At 43.8% G+C, this 20,605-nt stretch overlaps 1 protein-coding gene across 20 annotated transcripts in view; it reads right to left on the reverse strand.

The window, feature by feature from the left end:
• Positions 1-20,605, reverse strand: part of LOC122557375 (teneurin-3) — a 2,678,940-nt gene that overhangs the window by 528,691 nt on the left and 2,129,644 nt on the right. For all 20 annotated transcript variants that reach the window (XM_043705048.2, XM_043705074.2, XM_043705164.2 and 17 more), the window contains 2 exons: positions 19,177-19,478; positions 1,319-1,600 (listed from right to left, as the gene is read on the reverse strand). In XM_043705048.2, the coding sequence (XP_043560983.1) occupies positions 1,319-1,600; positions 19,177-19,405 (511 nt within the window). In that variant the 5' untranslated portion in view covers positions 19,406-19,478. The remainder of the gene's footprint in view (positions 1-1,318; positions 1,601-19,176; positions 19,479-20,605) is intronic.

Raw genomic sequence — 20,605 nt, forward strand, 5'->3', positions numbered from 1 at the left:
ATTCTGCAAATATGATGTACATCCACATGACAGTGTCATCTCAGTTAACAATCAATCAACATGTGTCACCATTTTCTGATGGTACCGAATCTCTTTTTACCACAAAGCAACCGCTCCATCCTTCTGCCGGTGATGTAGATTTGGATTTCGCGTAGAGTACGGATCTTTACATATCTCTCACCTACGGGTTGTAAACTTGGTCCTGGTCTCCACCAGTGCCCAATATTAACCCCCATATCTCTCTTGTCTCCACTGCATGTGTGTGTGCTCCCCCCAGTTGACACTGAGGTCAACGCTGAAAGCTGAGCTGAGTCCTGTTTACCAATTTTGGCTCAGAAACACACTGACCCCAGCGAACTGGCTCAGTGGCTTGACTAGGCTGCTGAGGGGAACTTTAACTCCCCATGGCAAACACGACTCAGCACGAGCCTCGTGTTGTCAGACCAAAGGCCTGTTCAGTTGGATGCTGTTGCCAGTTGTGCACGTCATTGACACCAGGGGTTAGCAGCACTACTCTCATATTCAAGCACCTGCAGAGGGGAAGACTTTTTGAGCTTTGAATCAAAGCGAGCTGTCAAGTTCACTGACCTCGAGAAGCTGTTCTAACATCTGCACCACACGGTTCCCAGGACACACTTTTTAAAGTGCTTTCAGCTCCTAATGGAACACTATTTCAACTGCTCGCATTATCGTTGCTTTTTAAAGATGATGAATTTGTGCTCCAACCTCCAATCACCCCCATCCTCTCCCTGCCAGCATCATTAATAAAGTGCCCTCCGTGGTTACTCATCCATCCACAAGAATCTATACATCTCTGCTGAGTTTTCTTGACGAGGAATGTTCAAAGACACCTTCGATTTGAGGCTGGGCTCCCGGGAACATTTTATCTCCATGAGCTGCATTTGCACCTCCACTGAGATTATCCAGGAGACACAATAGATATAAATCTTGGTTATCTGCTCCCCTCACCCTCTGCTCTTCCTGCTTTGAAAACCAAACCCATCAAATCCTCATTAATCTCACAAGAGTTCCTGGCCCCTGAGCCCAGGCTGTGATCAATGCTACCAGAGAATTTGCAAGACAAATTAATCATGATTTCGACAATGCTGCACCTCAACAATGTCTCTGAAATAGTGTCGGAGGTGCCCAGCATAACTCAGCTCGTCCCGTGCCCTTATCGATCTGGGGCAACGGCAATACCCAAGGGGCCTGACATCTACGGGGACTTGTTCCTGGGAGAATTGAGAAAAATGAGAGAGAGAGAGACAGAAATGGCCAGCAAGTGTACTTGGAATTTTAAAGAAGCTTTGGAACTCACCGTTCTCACTGTCTGACTTGTTGTTCTCGTGCTCCGTGTCGGTTAGTGTGAGGGCTGAATTGGAACGACTGGATAGGCAGGAGCTGCGTCCGGATTTGACCCCCCTGCCCCACAGCCTCATGGCATGCTCCGGGGACATCACGCCTTCATTTTCCGTCTCAGCGTCGGAGCCTGCATTGACGGAGTATCCTCGGTGGGGGAGCCCCATCTCCGAACAGAACGCCAGGCCCCGGCGAGTGGCAGGCTCACAGATTCCCAGCTCCCTCAGGGAGAAATTTGCCCCTAGTTGTGGGAATAATAGAGGAAGTGAGCTTTGCTTTCTCCCCTTCTGTCCTCCGTTTAAAACGTAGAATAACAAAGCTAAAAGCAAACAAACACAAAAGCACATGCACCCAGAGAGGTTTCAGATTTCGCAGAGAGGTGAGTTCTTAACTTTTTGGTGTTGGGTGATCAAGAGCCGTTCTTTTGTCTGTTGCATTCCACAGCATTCACAGACATAGCAGCAGCTTATCCCTGCTTTATCATCTCCAACCCTCCCCTGTCACCTTCATTCAGGTGCCAAACAAACAAAAACAAGCTGGCAGGTATAGGAGACATTGGGGGCTGGGAGAACACTTTGCAAACAGCTTTGTGGACAATAGAGGGGGGATTGGGATGGGCACACAAGGTGTGAAAAACGATAGTCGGCTCTTTGTCTCCAATCCTCCAAGCTTACTGAGACAAAGCTTCGGGGCCTTCACTCAACTACGTTAGTGATGACAATTGTCACAAAAGAGTAGGTTTGAAGGCTGAGATTCCTCTCGGAGCCATTAAAAGAATGTGCTGTCCTCTTAGTGTTACAGACCATTAGAGTGATGACGGAGCCACCTGAAACAGCTTGTCAGAGACTCCCCTTGATTCTGCTTTCAGAATACCTTACCTCCTCGAAAAAAAAGTTCCCCCTTCTGGTTCCTTCCCACACAACTAGCAGCTTACATCCAGACTCAGTCAGAATCACTTTGTGTCCAAATGCCTCATGCACTGGGCCAGCTTTTGTAGCTATTCACAGACAGAACTCAAGATCCGAAGAGTCATACTGCACCAAAACAGACCCTTGAGTCCAATCTGACCAGGTTTCCCAAACTAAATTAGTCCCGTTTTGCCTGTGTTTGGCCCATATCCCTCTAAACCTTTTTCTGTTCATGTACTTGTCCAAATGATTTTTAAATGTTGTAACTGTACCTGTAACTACCACTTCCTCTGGCAATTATTCCACATACAAACCACCTTCTGTGTGAAAAAGACGCCCTCAGGTCCCTTTTAAATCTTTCTACTCTCACCTTAAAGTTATGCCCTTATTGAACTTCCTAATCCCAGGGAAAAGACCTTTGATATTTACCTTATCTATACTCCTTATGGTTTTATAAACCTCGATTAGGTCGCCCCCTCAACCACCTATGCTCCAGTGAAGAAAGTCCCAGCTGATTCAACCTCTCCTTTTAACTGAAACTCTCCAGTCCTGGTAACATCCTAATAAATCTTTTCTGCACCCTCTCAAATTTAATAATAGCCTTCTTATATCGGTGTGACCAAAACTGTACACAGTACTCCAAAAGTAGCCTCCTGTAAAAGCGCAACATGACATCCCAACTCCTGTACTCAATGGTCTAATCAATGAAGACACTTTACCAACCTGTCTACCTGTGACACCACTTTCAAGGAACAATGCACCTGAACTACTAGTCTCTCTGTTCTACAACACTCCCCAGGTCACCACCATTAACTGGGCAAGTTCTGCCCTTGTTTGTCTTTCCAAAATGCAATACCACACATTTATCTAAATTAAATTTATCTAAATTTGGGGTGGCACAGTGGCTCAGTGGATAGTGCTGCTGCCTCACAGAGCCAGGCACCCGCGTTCGATTCCCACCTTGGGTGACTGTCTGTGTGGAGTTTGCAAGTTCTCCCCATGTCTGCGTGGGTTTCCTCCGGATGCTCCAGTTTCCTCCCACAATCCAAAGATGTGCAGGTCAGCTGAACTGGCCATGCTAAATTGCCCATAGTGTTAGGTGCATTAGTCAGGGGTAAATGTAGGGTGGGGGAGTGGGTCTGGGTGGGTTACTCTTCAGAGGTTTGGTGTGGACTGGTTAGGCCGAAGGACCTGTTTGCATACTGTAGGGAATCTAATCTAAATTCCATTTGACACTCTCCAGCCAATTGGCTCAATTGATCAAGATTCCTTTGAAATCTTCAATAACTTTCCTTTCTATCTACTACACCCCCAGTTTTGCTGCCATCCATAAACTCACTAATTATGCTTACTGTATGCTAATCCAAATCGTTATTCTACCTGACAGTGTAAAATCAGTAGCTTTAGTCAGCTTCTCACCCACCCCTGGCTATCCTTCCACTTTCAACCCTTTCTAAACTAGAGACATCCTAACTCTGTTGCCTGAGTTCAATCTCACATCATGTATAGTTCAGTCATGACTCCTCTGTTCGCTGATCAACACTGGCTCCCAGTTTAGCAATGCTTTGATTTTAGAGTTTTTATTTGTTTTTGAATCTCTCCATGGCCTTGCCTCGTTCTAGCTTTCTAATCTCATCCTGCAAGCCTCTGAGATAGCTTCCTCTGCCAATCTAGACTTCCCACACTCCACCACTGGTGACTGTACCTTCTGATGTGTAAGCCCTAAGTTCAGAGATTCCCTCCTTAAACATCTCCACCTCTTCCTTTATTTAAGATGCTTCTTGAAATCTGTCTGTCTGACCAAGCCTTTGGGCACCTGCCTGAAGAGCAGGGAGGTTATGCTAGAACTGGACAAAACATTGGGTAGTTCGCATCGAGAATATAGAAGTGATGTGATGGCACTGGGGAAGATGCGGGTGGGGGGTGGGGGAGGGGAGCGTTTACCAGGATATTGCCTGGGCTGGAGAATTTTCTTGATGAAAAGAGTTTGGATAGAATCAGGTGGTTTTTCTTGGAGCAGAGAGACTGAGGGACCCCATGATTGAGATGTATAAAATTATAAGAGGCAGAGACAAGGTAACAGAAAGGAACTTCTCCCTTTGGTGAAATGATCAATGACCAGGGGGACAGAGATTTAAGCTAAAGGGCTGGAGATGTGTGGAGAAACATTTTCACCCCAAGAGTGGTGGGAGTGTGGAACTGTAAGAGTGGTTGAAGCAGAACCACTCCCAAGATTTAAGAACTACTTAGGACAAGCTAACATTTTGAGTCGAGATGACTCTTCACCGCTGATGAAACGTCATCTAGACTTGAGACATAAGCTTGCTCTGTCTCTCTCCATGGATGTTGCCTGTCCCACTATCATTGTTGCTTTTCAGTACAGATTCAAGCATCTGCAATAATTTGCTCCCAAGAAGTACTTAATTGTATTTGTCATGCAAAGGCAAAAAAGGCTATGGGCATTCCTGAGCCTGTGATCACATACCCAGAGACTGTTCCTGGCAATAATTTACTAAGTCCGTGTGCCAACACTCTTGACAGGACACATTTTTTGAATCCCTTACAGAGTCTGACCATGTTTTTACCAGCATTCTGAGCCTAGTTCTCCGATGACAGGTGTCTGACTCCTTGGCATATGTGCCCGATCCCTGGCTGCATTGCAAGCTACAAAAGGCTGTGCTGCCTAATGTGTGGGCCCTCAGTACAACAACATTGGAAAGAAGATTGAGAGAGAATTCCAATTCTAAATCTCCTGAATTGATCGTTTAATTACATGTTTGTCATTCCTGGAAAGAAGTAACTGGTGATTTTAGTGATACTATATGAAAATCAGCATTGTGTGGATAGGAGGATTGGAGAAGGAACTGGTTGAGGATGCTGTAAACAGCTATAATCGAGTCCAGGTTCTCTTCCTGAAACAACTCTCAATAGAACATCACTTCGGCAGAATCTTGGCTGACTTAACGTTAACTCTGCCTGTTAATTGGTTCATTGTCCCGGTCATATCACCCTACACCACTCAGCATTATCAAGAGCTGGAATGCTAAATGGGGTCTGACAGTGAGACTCATAAATTATGAAAATCAACTGCTATAATTAACTGCAAATCAAACGTCAGCTGTCATGGATTTGCAATGCAGGAATACCTTAACTGATTGCTTCGGAGACCTAATGAAGCGAAACAAATAGCAAAACAGCCAAATATCAGTCTCCAGTGCAATGTCACGCTTTCGAACAATGACATTGGCCAGCTCAGAGGAGACTTTTAACTTGAATTCTGTTTATCCCTGGGATTTGTTGCAGTTCTGCAACAGTTGTTACAGTAAATTGCAGTATGTATGGTTTATTTTGCTAACCCCTTGGGAGCCAAAATATTATATGATTGGAAAATAAAGTTCGTTCTAATTTTCTGCCTCCTCTTGTGTCCTGAACTGGGGATGCTATGATTTGCATTGCCTCACTCTTGGGAACTGTGCCTTCAACTGCCTGGGACCTTAACTCCAAATTTCTCTCTCTAAGCTTTGCAGCCTTGCTCCTCCCTTCCCATTATGATGCTCCATACCTGTTGTTCCCTGTGCTAACATATCTTAGGCAACTCCCTGTCCAATTCTGTCTCATAACATTTCTGTAAAAATGCCTTGGTTTACAACATCAGCAATGCTATCAGAAATCCAATTGTTAGATTGTCATTTTATGTTTTGCGGCATTTGGATGTCAGAGCAAGATTAGACCATTCAACCCTTCACAATTGCTGCACTATTCATGAACATGGAATCCCTATCGTGTGAAAACAGACCCTTTGGCCCAACAAGTCTACACCGACTCTGCGAAGAGTAACCCATCCAGACGCATTTCCCTACCCTATATTTACCCCTGACTAATACACCTAACCTACACAACCCTGAACATTATGGGCAATTCAGCATGGCCACTTCCCAAAGCCATTGTCACTCAAGATTTTGCTATCAGAACTACAACTTTGAATTAGAATTCTGACAGTGTGGAAACAGGCCCTTTGGGCCATCAATTCCACACTGACCCTCCGAAGAGCAACCCACCCAGACCCATTCCCCTACCCTATTATCCCTATATTTACTCCGAATTAATGCAGCTAGCCTACAAATCCCTGAACATTATGGGCAATTCAGCATGGCCAAATCCCCTAACCTGCACATCTTTGGATTGTGGGGAGAAACCGGAGCACCCAGAAGAAACCCACCCATACATGGGGAGAATGTGCAAACTTCACACAGACAGTCATCTGAGGCTCGAATCGAACTCGGGTACTGGTGCTGTGAGGCAGTAGTGCTAGCCACTGGCTGTGGTCTGAACTCCACTTTCCTTTCTGCTCTCTGCAGCTCTATTGCTTTTAACTCTCTTATCTCTCAAAAATCCATCTAATGCTGACTTGAGTAAGTTTCTCCAATTAGTGGCCATGCACACGTGTGGCTGCTATTCAAATGCGAATGTCTGAAATGAGCTAGTTAATTTCACCACATACACATGCGACAAACAAAGGCCCTGTCACGTTCTGTCAACCTAAAACAGTAATTTACAGCACAGCTCGCTCAGCAGTGAGCAAAAACAGGGCCTCTGGCTGTATTCCTCTTGCTTTGCTGTTTGTGGGATCTTGCTGTGCATAAATTCACAGCCTCATTTCTGACATGACAGTGGCTATACTTCTTCAGCTATGACATACTTTGAGATGTCCTGAGGTTGCAAAAAGTTTTTATATCTGTAAGCTCTTCCTTTTGTTGGTGGTTTTAGATGCCCCAAGGTTGGTGGCAGACCTGTGGTCGGTCAGCTCAGTTGACTGGATAGTTGGTTTATTGTGAGCAATGATATCACCAGCGCATGTTCAGTTCCTGTCCCACCATGAAGGTCCCACTTCCTTGACCTCTCACCTTGCCTGAGTTAAACCACGACCAGTCTTCTCTCTATAATGAGAGTGTGGTCCTCTGGGATGATGGTAACTTTAACTTGACTCACTGCACAACTATAGTTTCAACTGAGATCTGCAAAGTCAGATGTGAATCTCATAACTTTATAGACTTCTATCAAGTTTTCTCTCAGCATCCTTCACTTCAGAGAAAACAACCCAAGTTTTTCTAGCCTCTCATACCCTCCAATCCAGGCAGCATCCTGGTGCACCTCTTCTGCATCCAAAGGCTCCACATCCTTTCGGTAATGTGGTGACCAGAACTGAACACAATACTCCAAGTGTGGCCTAACCAAAGTGTTATAAAGCTGCAGGCCTGAGGAAGAGTCACCGGACCCGAAACATTAACTCTGATTTCTCTCCACAGATGCTGTCCGACCTGCTGAGTTTTTCTAGCAAATTCTGTTTTTGATCCTGACTCTTATACTCAATTCCCTGACCGACAAAGGCAAGCATGCGATATGCTACTTGCGTGGCCACTTTCAGGGAGCTACGAAAATGGACCCCAAGATCCCTCTGTATATCAATGCTGTTCAGGGTCCTGTCATTAACTATATACTTTTCCTTAAGGAGTTGATATCCCAAAGTGCACCACCTCTCTCTTACTCAGATTAAACTCTATCTACCATTTCTCTGCCCATATCTGCAACTAATCAGTATCTTGCTGTTTGCTTTGACAACCTTCGACACTATCTACAACTCCACTGATCTTTGTATTGTCTATGAACTTAGTAACCCACCCATCTATGTTTTCACCAAGTCATCTATATATATCACAAACAACAGAGGTTCGTGCGGAACATCACTAGTCACAGACCTCCAGCCAGAAATACCACTGGCAAACCATATCTGAATCCACGAGACCATGTCACCATGGATCCCATGCATCTTAATCTTCTGGATGAGCTTATTATGAGGGACCTTGTCAAAAGCCTTACTAAAATCCATGTAAGCAACATCCATTGCTCTAGCCTCATTGATCACCTTTGTCACCTCCTCAAAACATTCAATCAAGTCAGTAAGACATGACCTGCCCCACACAAAGCCATGCTGACTGTCCCTAATTAGGCCAGAGTTTTCCAGATGCCCGAAAATCCTATCGCTAAGAATTCTCTCCAATAGCTTACCGACCACCAATGTGAGACTCACCAGTCGACAGTTTCTCGGATTACCCCTATTTACCTTCTTGAACAGAGGAACAACATTAGCTACTTGCTCTTCCTCCAGGACCTCTCCAGTGATGAGCAAAAGTCTTGGTCAAAGCCCCAGCAATATCCTCTCTTGCCTCTCCCAATAACCTGCCATAGATACCATCGGGTCCTGGGGACTTATCCACCTTAATGTTCTTCAAGAGATCCAACTCCACTTCTTTCTTGATGTCAAATGCACTAGTTTATTAGCATGCTCCATGAGTGGTCCTGAGTGACCTGGTTAATAGCTCTCTCTAACTCAACATTGTTGTTGTATAAGGATGTAGGAATCTGAAAAGGTGAGTGCAGAACAGTGTCTTACTATGATGGCACCCAGTACAATGATTTCAAATGGGCTTTGTGGGAAAACAGCTGAGAAACTCAAAGGAGTAAGACCTACCATCAGGATATCCCTCATTGTCTCGCTAACAATGTCTATCATATTGATATAATATGCTGCTATTAAGCAACAACTACACCTTGTTTAAGACATGAATGTTTTCTCATTAAAATATTGAAGTGGTTTTCTTCTACTATACCAGACTGAGTAGTTCCTGTAGATCTCCACCAGGAAAGCCAATCGATCACAGATCGCTCGTATGATAGGATGAGCAGTGGTGAGGGTTCATCATCAACAATCACTGAGCAGATTATCAACTCATTCTCAGCAATGCTGTTTCATGCCTACAAACTGGCTGACTCATTTCCTATATGGCAACAGTGACTGCATAGTCAGCAGTTAGTACTGTTACCTCACAACTCCAGGGACTCAAGTTCAATTCCAGTCTCAGGTGACTGTCTGTGCAGGGTTTGCATATTCTCCCCGTGTCTGCATGGGTTTCCACAATGTGCTCTGGCTTCCTCCCACAGTCCAAAGATGTGCAGATTAGTGAATTGGCTGTGCTAAATTGCCCCAGTGTCCGGAGGTGTGTAGCTATGGTAAATGGGGAGTTACGTGGATGGAGTGGGTCTGGGTGGGAGGGGTGTTGTGGACTTGATGGGCTGAATGGCCTGTTTCCACACTGTAGGGATTCTATGATTCTGCACTTCATTGGTTGGGAAGTGTTTTGTTATGCCCTGGGACGATCAAAGACACCATATAAAAATAAATTTGTTTCCAAAGTGTCAGCTACTGGATAAGGACCAGATCAAGCTTTTCTGAGCTGTCCTACTGGCCATCACACTCTGGGCTAACAAATACAGAAATAAAAACAGAAATAGGAATGTCTCATCAGCACGGTGTAGCTATCAACTGTGAACGAATTCAACTCCAGAAATGGACAGGATGGGGAAAAGGACAGTGAACAAAATAATAATTGCAAGTAACAACCTGTATTCCTCCAGCAGCTTTAACATCACAAAATTCCCTCAGGCTGGAGAATAAGAGTGCTGTAAAGTATAATTTGACTCTGAGTCACCTACAGAGACGTAGGTTGAAGAGATCCGTTTTACTTAAAGAAGGAACGGCACAGTGGCTCAGTGGTTAGCACTGCTGCCTCACAACACCAAGGTCCCAGGTTCGATTCCAGCCTCGGGTGACTGTCTGTGTGGAGTTTGCATATTCTCTTCGTGTCTGCGTGGGTTTCTTCCGGGTGCTCCGGTTTCCTCCCACAGTCTAAAGATGTACAAGTCAGGTGAATTGGCCATAGTGTTAGGTGCATTAGTCAGAGGGAAATGGGTCTGGGTGGGTTACTCTTTGGAGGGTCAGTGTGGACTGGTTGGGCTAAAGGGCTTGTTTCCACACTATAGGGAATCTAAAGTAGAGAGGCAGAGTGGGTGCTGAAGGATCTTCTACAGTTATGGACAAGGTGGTGAAAAGTATGGTTGCTGATAATGGAGTGATTACATTGAGAAGCATGAAACTCGAGGGACGGAAGTCTGTGGGACTGGAGGAGATAGTGATCGGCAAAGCCCGGGAGAGATCTGAAAACCAGAATGAAAATTTTAAAATTGTTAATGAACAGGAATACAGGCATGATGGATGGGACCTGGTGCCAATAAAGCCATGGTCAGGAGAGTTTTGGATGACCCAAATTTCCAGAGGATAGAATACGAGAGGCCAGCCAGGAGTGGATTACAATAGTTAAGTCCATAGGTCAGAAAGGTGTGAATGAGAGTTTTGCTGGGAGGAGAATTGAGGCTGGACATAGTCGAGAGTTTTACCGATGGCAGGATTATGTGGTCACGAGTTCATCTTGCAATTAAATATGGAACCAAGTTGGCACACTGTTTTGTTTGATACCAGGAAGTTGTACACACGTGCAAGAGTTTGATAGCTTTCATTACAAGGGCTGAGGGGACTCTGAGTTCCATGCCAAATCAGACATTCCAACTTGTTTCTGAGGGCTACTCATTCATAGATATTGCAATCTTGCAGATGCTGGGACTGAACCAAATGAACTATGTGTCTCAGCTGCAAACCCATGGCCCAAGTGGGGACTCGGTTGAGTTAGGTCTGAAGAAACTGGAGTGACAAAGAATCCATTAGCATCCTCCTCAGCTGCTGGCCCCTGGAACTCACAGATTGTCTCACTTACACAATGCTCCAGGCCTCAAAGGGTTAAAGGGTCTGACAACAAGTCACACACATTGCATGCTCGGTTACAGATTTCTAACATGGAATGGAAAAGTCTTTAAAACCAACAATCGAATCAATGACAGCACGAGTGCTTAATCTAGTTACAGCAGTTTGTTTGCCCATGTCTTGGAGCATTCCGAAGTTGCAGAAGGGTGAGTCTGTGCAAAACATCTCAAGGAAATACATCTGTTCCCCCGATACTCAAGGAGAATCGAGTTCAAGGGGAATAGTCTCCTTTGTAAGGAATTGTAGCATTCTCTGCTTCCCCTGCACTCTCAACTCCCCACCTCCTTCCCTCTGCCAAACCATCCAGTACAATTGGAGCTGACTCCAACCTTAGGCAGCAATATATTTACAATAAACAGTCTGGTACCCTGGGGTAATCAGAACACGGCAGCAGAGTTGCTGCTAAATCAAACAGGTTGTTGCTGATTAAGAAACCCATCACATCCCCAGCTCTGGATGATTGCCATGGAAACTCTACTATAACGTAATAAGAGTTTGCTTAATAATAAGAATGGAAGTTTGCATATTCTCCCTGTGTCTGTGTGAGTTTCCTCTAGGTGCTCCGGTTTCCTCACAAAATCTAAAGATGTGCAGGTCAGGTGAATTGACCATGCTAAATTGTCCATAGTGTTCAGGGATGTGTAGGTTAGATGCATTAATCAGGGGTAAATGCAGAATAATAGGGTAGGGGAATGGGTTTTGATGGGGATACTCTCCGCGTGTCAGTGTGAACTTGCTGGGTCGAAGGGCCTGTTCCCACACTGTAGGGATTCTATTTGAAGACCATAAGATATATGAGTGGAATTAGTTCATTTGGTCTGTGGAGTCTGCTCCACCATTCACTGTGGCTAATATGTTTCTCAGCCCTATTCTCCTGTCTCCTCCCCATAGCCTTTGATCCCTTTACCAATCAAGAACCTATCTGTCTCTTTCTTAAATACGCTCAAGGACTTAGCCTCCATAGCCCTCTGCAGCAGTGAGCTCCACAGATTCTTTGGTGATGATGAGATAGATAAGAATGGTGAGAGCAGTCCCAACAATTGGACAACAATGGAGGATGTTGTGGTCAACCATGTTAAACAAGCTGAAGACGTGAGAATGAGGAGGATAGTTTATCTCTGTGGCAGTCTCATAGGATGTTATGTGTGAGTTTGATATGAGCTGCTTTGGTACTGTGGCAGAGGCCTCAAGACAGATTAAAGACTGCCACCTCTGTTTATAAGTTTCCCAACTAGCCACAACCCTTCTGTTGGATTTTTGTACGCTCCTGTCAATGGGCTTTCCCCATTGAAGTTTATTTTTTGAGAACAATTACTGTGCACAGTCCAGACTGTCTGTATGTATGGTGCAGGTTAGCCTGAGGTGTTCTGGTTCAGAAGATTTGTAAGTGTAGCTTGAGAAATGCAAAGACTACACTCTCAATGATTACTTCAGTTCCTTCAGTTCCTGTTTCCTGAAAACAGTGTTGCTGCCCTGAATCCTCACTCACTGGTTATTCTCTCTCAGGGAGTGGCTATTGCCATGGCTATCCTCCTCATGAAGATTCACAAATGAATATGCCAACATCTTCATGCACAGGTTCAAACAAGACTTCGTCTCTCCGCAGGACCTCCAACCAACACCATACAGCAGGTACATTGATGACATTTTCTTCCTCTGGACCCATGGCAAGAAGTCACTGATAAAACTCCAGTGATATCAACAAGTTTCATCTCACCATCAAACTCACCATGGACTACTCTCGACTATCTGTCTCATTCTTGAACACATGCGTCTCCATCAAGGATGGACACCACAGCACCACACTCTCCCGCAAACCCACAGACAACCTCACAATGCTACACTTCTCCAGCTTCCACCCAAAACATATTAAAACAGCCATCCCCTATGGACAAGCCCTACGCGTACACCGGAACTGCTCAGATGAGGAGGAACGTGACGGGCAACTGGAAGTACTCAGGGATGCCCTCATAAGAACAGAGTATGATGCTTAACTCATCAACCGCCAGTTCCGACGTGCCACAGCAAGGAACTGTAATGACCTCCAGTACTTCCCAGGAGCTGAAAAATTACGCCATGTTCTTCAGAGCCTGTAACACATTATCAATGAGGATGAGCACCTCGCCAAGACCTTCCCCACACCTCCACTGTTCGCCTTTAAACAACCACCAACCTTCAAACAGATCATTGTTCATATCAAACTGCCTGGCTTTCAGGACAACACTATAGAACCCTGTCACGGTAGGCGCTGCAAGATGTATCAGAGTGTGGGCATGGATACCACCATTACACGTGGGGACACCTCCCACCTTGTACATGGCATGTTCTCATGCTTCTCAGCCAACGTTGTCTATCTTATACGTTGCAGGCAAGGATGCCCTGAGGTATGGTACATCAGTGAAACCGAGCAGAGGCTACGGCAACGGATGAATGGACGCCGCACAACAATCAACAGACAGGAGGGTTCCCTCCCAGTTGGGGAACACTTCAGCGGTCCAGGACACTCGACCTCGGACCTTCGGGTGACCATCCTCCAAGATGGACTTCGGGACAGGTAGCAGCGAAAAGTGGCCAAGCAGAGGTACCCACAGGGAGGGCCTCAACTGGGACCTTGGGTTCATGTCACACGACAGGTGACCACCATTGAACTATACACACACACAGACACTCCTACATACAAACACAAACAGGCAGTCTCCCTCTCTCTGTCTCTCTCTCTCACACGCACACACTTCCACACACAGACACTGACACACACTCCCACAGGCACACATGCACCCTTTCACAGACTTAGACCCCTTTACAATCACATATACATATACAGTCTCTCTCATAGACATACACACACCCACAAGCACACATACACATATACGTTTGTGGGGTGAATTTGTACTTGCAGAGTTACATTGTACTTTGCTCAAAAACTGCATGAATCCATGAAAAATTCTGTTAATTCATTTTTTAGATGAGACTCAGTCTAAACATTATGGCACAGACAGCAGTACACAGGGGACTAACACCTTCAACATATTATCTGTGCTGACACCAATTGTTACAGTTAACCTGAGAACATAACTTTTAAAAAAAGTTTTGTGATTTACTTTTGAAAGAAGTGAAACTAACATGGTCATTTTAACAGATGAAAGACTTAACAAACAATCAAGGTATTTTTCAATGTATAATTTCAGTTACATCACACTGTAAACTTTTGCTATAAATTCTGTGTCTTACAATTGTGTCCTCCACAACCACCAGAAGGAGCAGCGCTCCAAAAGCTATTGCTTCTAATTAAACCTATTGGACTATAACCTGGTGTTGTGCGATTTTTAACTTTGTACACAAATGAATAATTCACCAATTATTCTTTGTAGCGAATGTGTGACTTGGTGGGCCACTTCACTGAGTGCTGTTGGACTGGAGTGACTTACAAGGATGAACGAATGGCAGATTTCCTTCACTAAAGGATATTCCTCAGCCAGCTCAATTGTTGAAAGCCAATTTGGCAGTTCCACAATCATCTTTTTTGGTTCCTGCCTGCTTTCAGTTACAGAGTTTTAAGAGCATTTTAAACTTTTCCAAAAGGCATGGACATTCTTTAACCCATATTCTGAGGATTACAAATCCAGGCTGCTGGATCATCCATTTCAGTAACATCGCTAACAGTACGGCAAGGCTAACAGGGAGATTTTGGCAGGCTCAAGAATTTCAACACACTTTCAGGCATCTCAGCCAAGCTGGTCGGACATGATGCATCAACTTGAGTACGTGCAGCCTCATCACGGCACCCACGCCAATCTCTGTGGCCTCAGCAGTCATTTTCAGCAGGGGCCACTGGAGAGCAACACATGGCCATCTACCTTTTCCTTAGGCAGAAGACAGTGGGGTAGCACTTGACACTATGACAGAGTCTGAAACATACTAATGAGGTTGTAGTTAATGTCCTAGGGGTGGCATGGTGGCTCAGTTGTTAGCACTGCTGCCTCACAGCGGCAGGGATCCAGGCTTGATTCCAGCCTCGGGCGACTGTCTGTGTGGAGTTTACACATTCCCCATATCTGCGTGGGTTTCGTCCGGGTGCTTCAGTTTCCTCCTACACTCCAAAGATATGCAGGTTAGGTGAATTAGCTGTGCTAAATTGCCCATAGTGTTAGGTGCATTAAGTCAGAGGGAAATGGGTCTGGGTGTGTCTTCGGAGGGTCGGTATGCACTTGTTGCGCTGAAGGGCCTGCAAGGAATCTAATCAAATCTAATCCTACCACTGTAAGTGCACCACTGACTTTACTGGCAATAAAAATGTGAAGAGACATGAACTTGTCTAGTGCTCTCAGCTGTTACACAAACTGCACTGATCTGCTCCTTGAATCAAAATGGTTGGGACCAGAAGTTTCCATGAGAACCATGCTTCAATACCACATCTCATACCAAATTTACCCACTGAGTCTCTCGATTCCAACTAGATCCAATGTGCTACCAAACCAACCTCGACTTGGTAACACCTGTCTATTTCGCTCTTAGAATTACATCCAGCCCACTGGCCAAAAAGGTAAATGACATCATAGATCTCACTACAAAACACTGCACAATTGCAAACAATTCAAATTTATTGACAAAGGAAAAGGCCAATCGCTTACTGCTGGAAGTAAGATTCCTGAACTCCTGCAGTCAGGAGTTTATGTTCTCAGTAATTCTGGTATCTGAATGTCTTGATGCTGGATTGACACCAAAATGAAAGTATGTGAAGTTAGACAGTGCTGTCCAGGTCTGGTACAGTCGGTGCAGAATGGGTCTTAGTAGGATGCAGTCAGAATCAGCCAAGGCAAAGGCTGTCAGTCTTGGTGATTAGAATGTATTTGTCTGTGAGTGGATAGGTTGTGGTTTGAAATCCTATTCCAGGAGCATGAAGAAATAATCTCGGCTCACTAGCTTCAATATATTGACACTTCAGACTAATACCAAAGAGGGCTGGGTCATAACAAGTGCTGTCTTTCAGCTCTGTCAACTGGATGCAAAGATCCCATGGCATTATTTTTGAGAAGACTCAGGGAAGTTCTCGTAAGCCCCTTGGTCATAAGCAATACCAACAACAAAACAAAACGACATTATTTGACATTTATGATATTGCTATTTGGAATTAGCAGCTACACTTCCTTCATGACAACAATATCTGATCAGAATGGTCCTGTGGTTATAAAAGGCACTTCATGAAGCACAATATTTTGATTGGCTGGTAGTTAGGTGATGGATAGGCAGGAAGGAGGGTAAAAAGGAAGGTAGGAAGGAAGGAAGGAAGGAGGGAGGATAAGAAGTAAAGGCAATACAGAAGGCTCTTTGCTGTTCTACCTTGCTGCTGCATGCACTTGACAGGCATTAGCTGCAACTGGGAGGGCAACTTTAAGCTCATCTTTTCTGGTCTTTTTACTTACTTAATAAAAAAAATCTCTATTGACTAAATCCATAATGTGCTTGTACCTTCTTTTATGTTAATCGATTTATTGTTGTCACATGTACCAAGATACAGTGAAAAGTGTTGTTTTGCGGGGTATACAGGCATATCATATCAGACAAGTGTATCAGGATAGCTGAACAGAGTGCAGAATACAGTCTTACAGCCACAGAGAAGGTGCTGAGGGAGAGAGACTAGGATTAACATTTGAGAGGTTTATTCAAAAGTCTGATAACAACAGGGAAAAATATACGGTTTAAGTAGTTAAAATCTTCGGCGAAACGGAATTAGTAAACTGTCAGTTAATATTAGTGTGAAATCTGTTAGTTTCAAGGGATTTAAATGTTATGGCTTCAGGAACACTGACATGCTAATTGTACTTTAATTCTCTTGTCTTCAATCTGTAAGGTGCATTATTAATGGATGACATTTAATTTCACTGGAATTTCATCTTAATGTGTTTCATCACACCCCACACCCGATCATCACCATTATTTCCCCTTCCTCTCAGGAAGGAAATGAAAGCTTTGTATTCAGCTCAAACCTGAATAAAACTACGAATTTGGATGAAAAATTGGCTGAAGAGAGGGAAGCCTTGGATAATGCCTAATGCTGCTTTAGAACTGCTTATTGAAACTGGCTCCAAACATCTATCAGTTGGGATTTGCTGAGTCCCTTCGGTAGACAATGCTTTCTTGCATTGCTTGTTCTGAATTGGCTTCCAGGAGATACACAAGAGTTTTTTTTAAACTATTCTATCCACTTCTTCTTGTAAGAAGGAGAAGAAGCATTCAATCTCCTGACTGAAAAAAAATAGAAACAATAACATTGAGAAGTGCAATTATAAAGCGTGGCACCAATGAAAGGAGCTGATGCCAATGTGATTGGCTGAATGGCGTGCCTTGATGATTCCAGCAACTCAGATGCTTGGGAAAGTGTAGGGAGGGAGCCTCAGCGCAGTGCATTGTGTCAATTTGTGCACCAGGTCATTGACACAGCTCCTTGAAAGCGAAACCACAATACCCATGGCTTTCCACTTGATCTGCGCTTCAACGTGAACTTTCAGTTTCTACTGAGTACCCCTGAGTGAGCAGTGGTAAGAGCAGCCTTTCATGAGGCCATGCTATGATACATTGGATAACTTTTTATTACTCAGAAACTAAGCCAATTTCTAAATCATGTGTAAGAACTCCCAAATCCTTCTCTGCTGCAGCTTTCTTCAGTCTTTCCCTGGCAAAAGTATTAAACGCCTTCCTGCCAAAGTGCATAATCTCACATTTTCCCACATTATATTAATGTTTTTCCCCTCACTTAACCTGCCCTGCAGACTCTTTGTTTGATCCTCACCACTTACCTTCTCACTTATTTTTGTGTCATGCGCAAACTTGCCTGTAGTACATTCACTTTCCTCATTCATGTCATGAGTGTCAATTGTAAACAATTGTGAGTCCAGCATTGATCCCTGTGGCACACCATTAATTACAGGTTGCCCCATTTACCCCAACTCTGTTTTCTATTAGTTCGCCAAGCTCTATTCGTGCTCATATCGTACATGCTTTTCCTATAACTCCAAAAATGATCTCCCACAAACTTCTAAGATTGAAACAGCAACAAAAAATACTAATTTTCTCTGTTGATAAAATATAATAAATTTTAATAAATTTTATAAATTTCGCTCTTCACTAAGATTTCTCAAATTCATTTATTAAATTGAGAAATTTTCTGTTTGATTAATTTAATGGATTTTTGACCTTTTTTAACCAGGGTAGACCAGATTGAAGCCCAAAATTCCCCCAATAGGGTGTGAAAAATGATCACTGTACTTGCTTTTCTAACTTCCCTGGCATTTGAGAAGAAATGTATTTGCTCAAATCTTTAAATCTTTGGAATTCTCTACTTAATGAGTTTGGAGATGAGCCATTACTGAATATGTTTAAGGCTGGGATAGACAGATTTCTTGGTATCTTAGGGAGTGGAGAGATATGGGCAATTACTGAAAAGAACAGATTTGCCCAACAAGGTATGTTTCTACTCCCATAAAAGTTCGAGGTTCAGGCTACTATCGTAGGATTCCAAGCTAGATGAGGATAGCTGGTGGGTGATATGTTACAATCTATATAAACTACTGCAGTAGATTCACTCTGGCACTTCACTCATCTCACATCTTAGCTTGAGTCTGCTGTCTTGGTGAGCTTGGCATCTTTGGAAATGCTTGCCTTTTTATAGCTACAACTTTCACTCATTGCAGCTCATCTTCCTGGGAGTTGTTGTGAAGAGGGCTTTTGTTTTCTGAAATTGTAAACAGTACCTTATTAGCATGTTGCCTCAATGGCAGATGGTTGCAGCAAAAAGTGCCCCATCATTCCCATAAGAAGCAAGTGCATCAATGAGGTACATGAGATCTCCTGTTTCTGGGAAATGAGAACAGTTCTGAGCTGGTATTAATGCCCATTTTATTGGCCTGTGGTCATGACCAGTCAATTGTACATTGTGGGCTTGGAGTCACACATGGGCCCAACTCACTAGTTGCAACAGGATTGCTTCACTGAACAGATGAATGGTTATGCAGCTTTAATGGCCATTTTCCACAGTGGAAGGTGGCCAATTTAATCCAGTGTAATTGACAAAATTGTCAGGGTGGGCATTAAATTGTTAACCTCGTGAGTTGCTCGGGCCAGTAACATAGCCACTGGATTATCAAAAACACACAGGTGTGAAGAGTCATGCAACGTAAAGTGAAGTTTTATTTTTACCTGGTCTTGTGTACTCATCAGCCTCCCTGTGAACCAAGTCTTTGACCCTGTTTCCATACAGAAGTCTTGTATCGTGATCATACGCTTTAAGTGTTTCGCTGGAGCTGTAGGATTTCTGTGTGGGTACTCGGCAATCGTCGTTGTCCACTGATGAGCTTGTGAAGCGACGCTCCTTATCCCGCCTGTTTTTTGTCAGGGAACAGTAAGGCCTGCGTTCTTTCACATCCATACTTCAGGCATTATGTGTCCAAGCTTCCCCTTGTCTCACTCTAATCTCCCCTCGGTGCTCAGCTCAGCAAGACCTGCACGAGACAAAATCAAATGTGATCAAAAAGACAGCAAATCCCTGTTGCCTTTCCTCACTTTTACATGACTTTTTCTTGATGTTGCTCAGAGTCCACATATTTACTAGAAGAGTTATTAAGAAAGCATTATCTCAAAAAATGATTCAGTGAAATGTGACAACTATGGATCTATTTTCTTTCCATTTAAATTTCCCCAAGACTGCAACATCACCTGCAAAGTACATCCCTGAGATAGTTAACAGATTAACCACAGCTTTTGCTTCCTTCTCCGTGTTTACTTTGGTAGCAGCTGAAAAATGCAATGAAAATAAGGAAAGACGACGCAGGTGAAAAGATTAACAAGTGAAACAGACCACTTCCATTAATATGGAGACTACAATGGCAAGTCATAGAGAGAGGGAAAGATGGGCCTCAGCTCCTGTGTTGGCTTGGCTCCAATGGAGCAGGTTTAGTACCGTTTCCATGACAGCAGTTATCAAATTAAGTTGGCTTCACAGCTGTCATTCAAAAATGCGCTTGCTCACACCAGAATCAAAATAAAAGTGCTCACCTCACACGAACACCTCTGCGTTTCAGAGATTGTGAATTGTGGGACAGTCTTGGAATTTGATTAACAAAGTCCAGTACCATTACAAAGCTGATGTGATCAAATTTATTAGAAATTATCTACCCTCTTATTTACACTGTCCCACCTCCACACGGCATCCTCTTTCATAATGGGGGTAGCTGAACTATTATGGAAGTCTGTATGGGTGCAACAGTAATGCTGACTGATAATGTGTGTGGCTGGATGGTTATCCAAGACATGATGTTAAAAGACAAACTGCTTTTGGAAGCTACTTGAGCAGGCTTGCTTGTAAAAGTAAACAAGGTCATGTATTTAATAATCCCCTGAAAATCTGGGCTGACATTTCTGTCAGAGTTCCCAGGCTCATGTGCTTTAAGTCTGCATGTTGTTGATAAAGGCTGCTCAGTTGCCACTGACATCACTAACCTGACATAAAACCATCAAGGATACACCATCTGAAATGGTACAACATGTTTTATTAACTAAGTAGAAATTTGAACAATTTTCCTTACCCACATTGCTACTACTACTGGCTTCCATCCGTCTGTCTTTGTTG

The sequence above is a fragment of the Chiloscyllium plagiosum genome, unplaced genomic scaffold, assembly GCF_037043375.1.
Source record: "Chiloscyllium plagiosum isolate Xiang-an unplaced genomic scaffold, Cpla_swu_hap1 HiC_scaffold_2, whole genome shotgun sequence".
In the NCBI taxonomy this organism is placed as follows: domain Eukaryota; kingdom Metazoa; phylum Chordata; class Chondrichthyes; order Orectolobiformes; family Hemiscylliidae; genus Chiloscyllium; species Chiloscyllium plagiosum.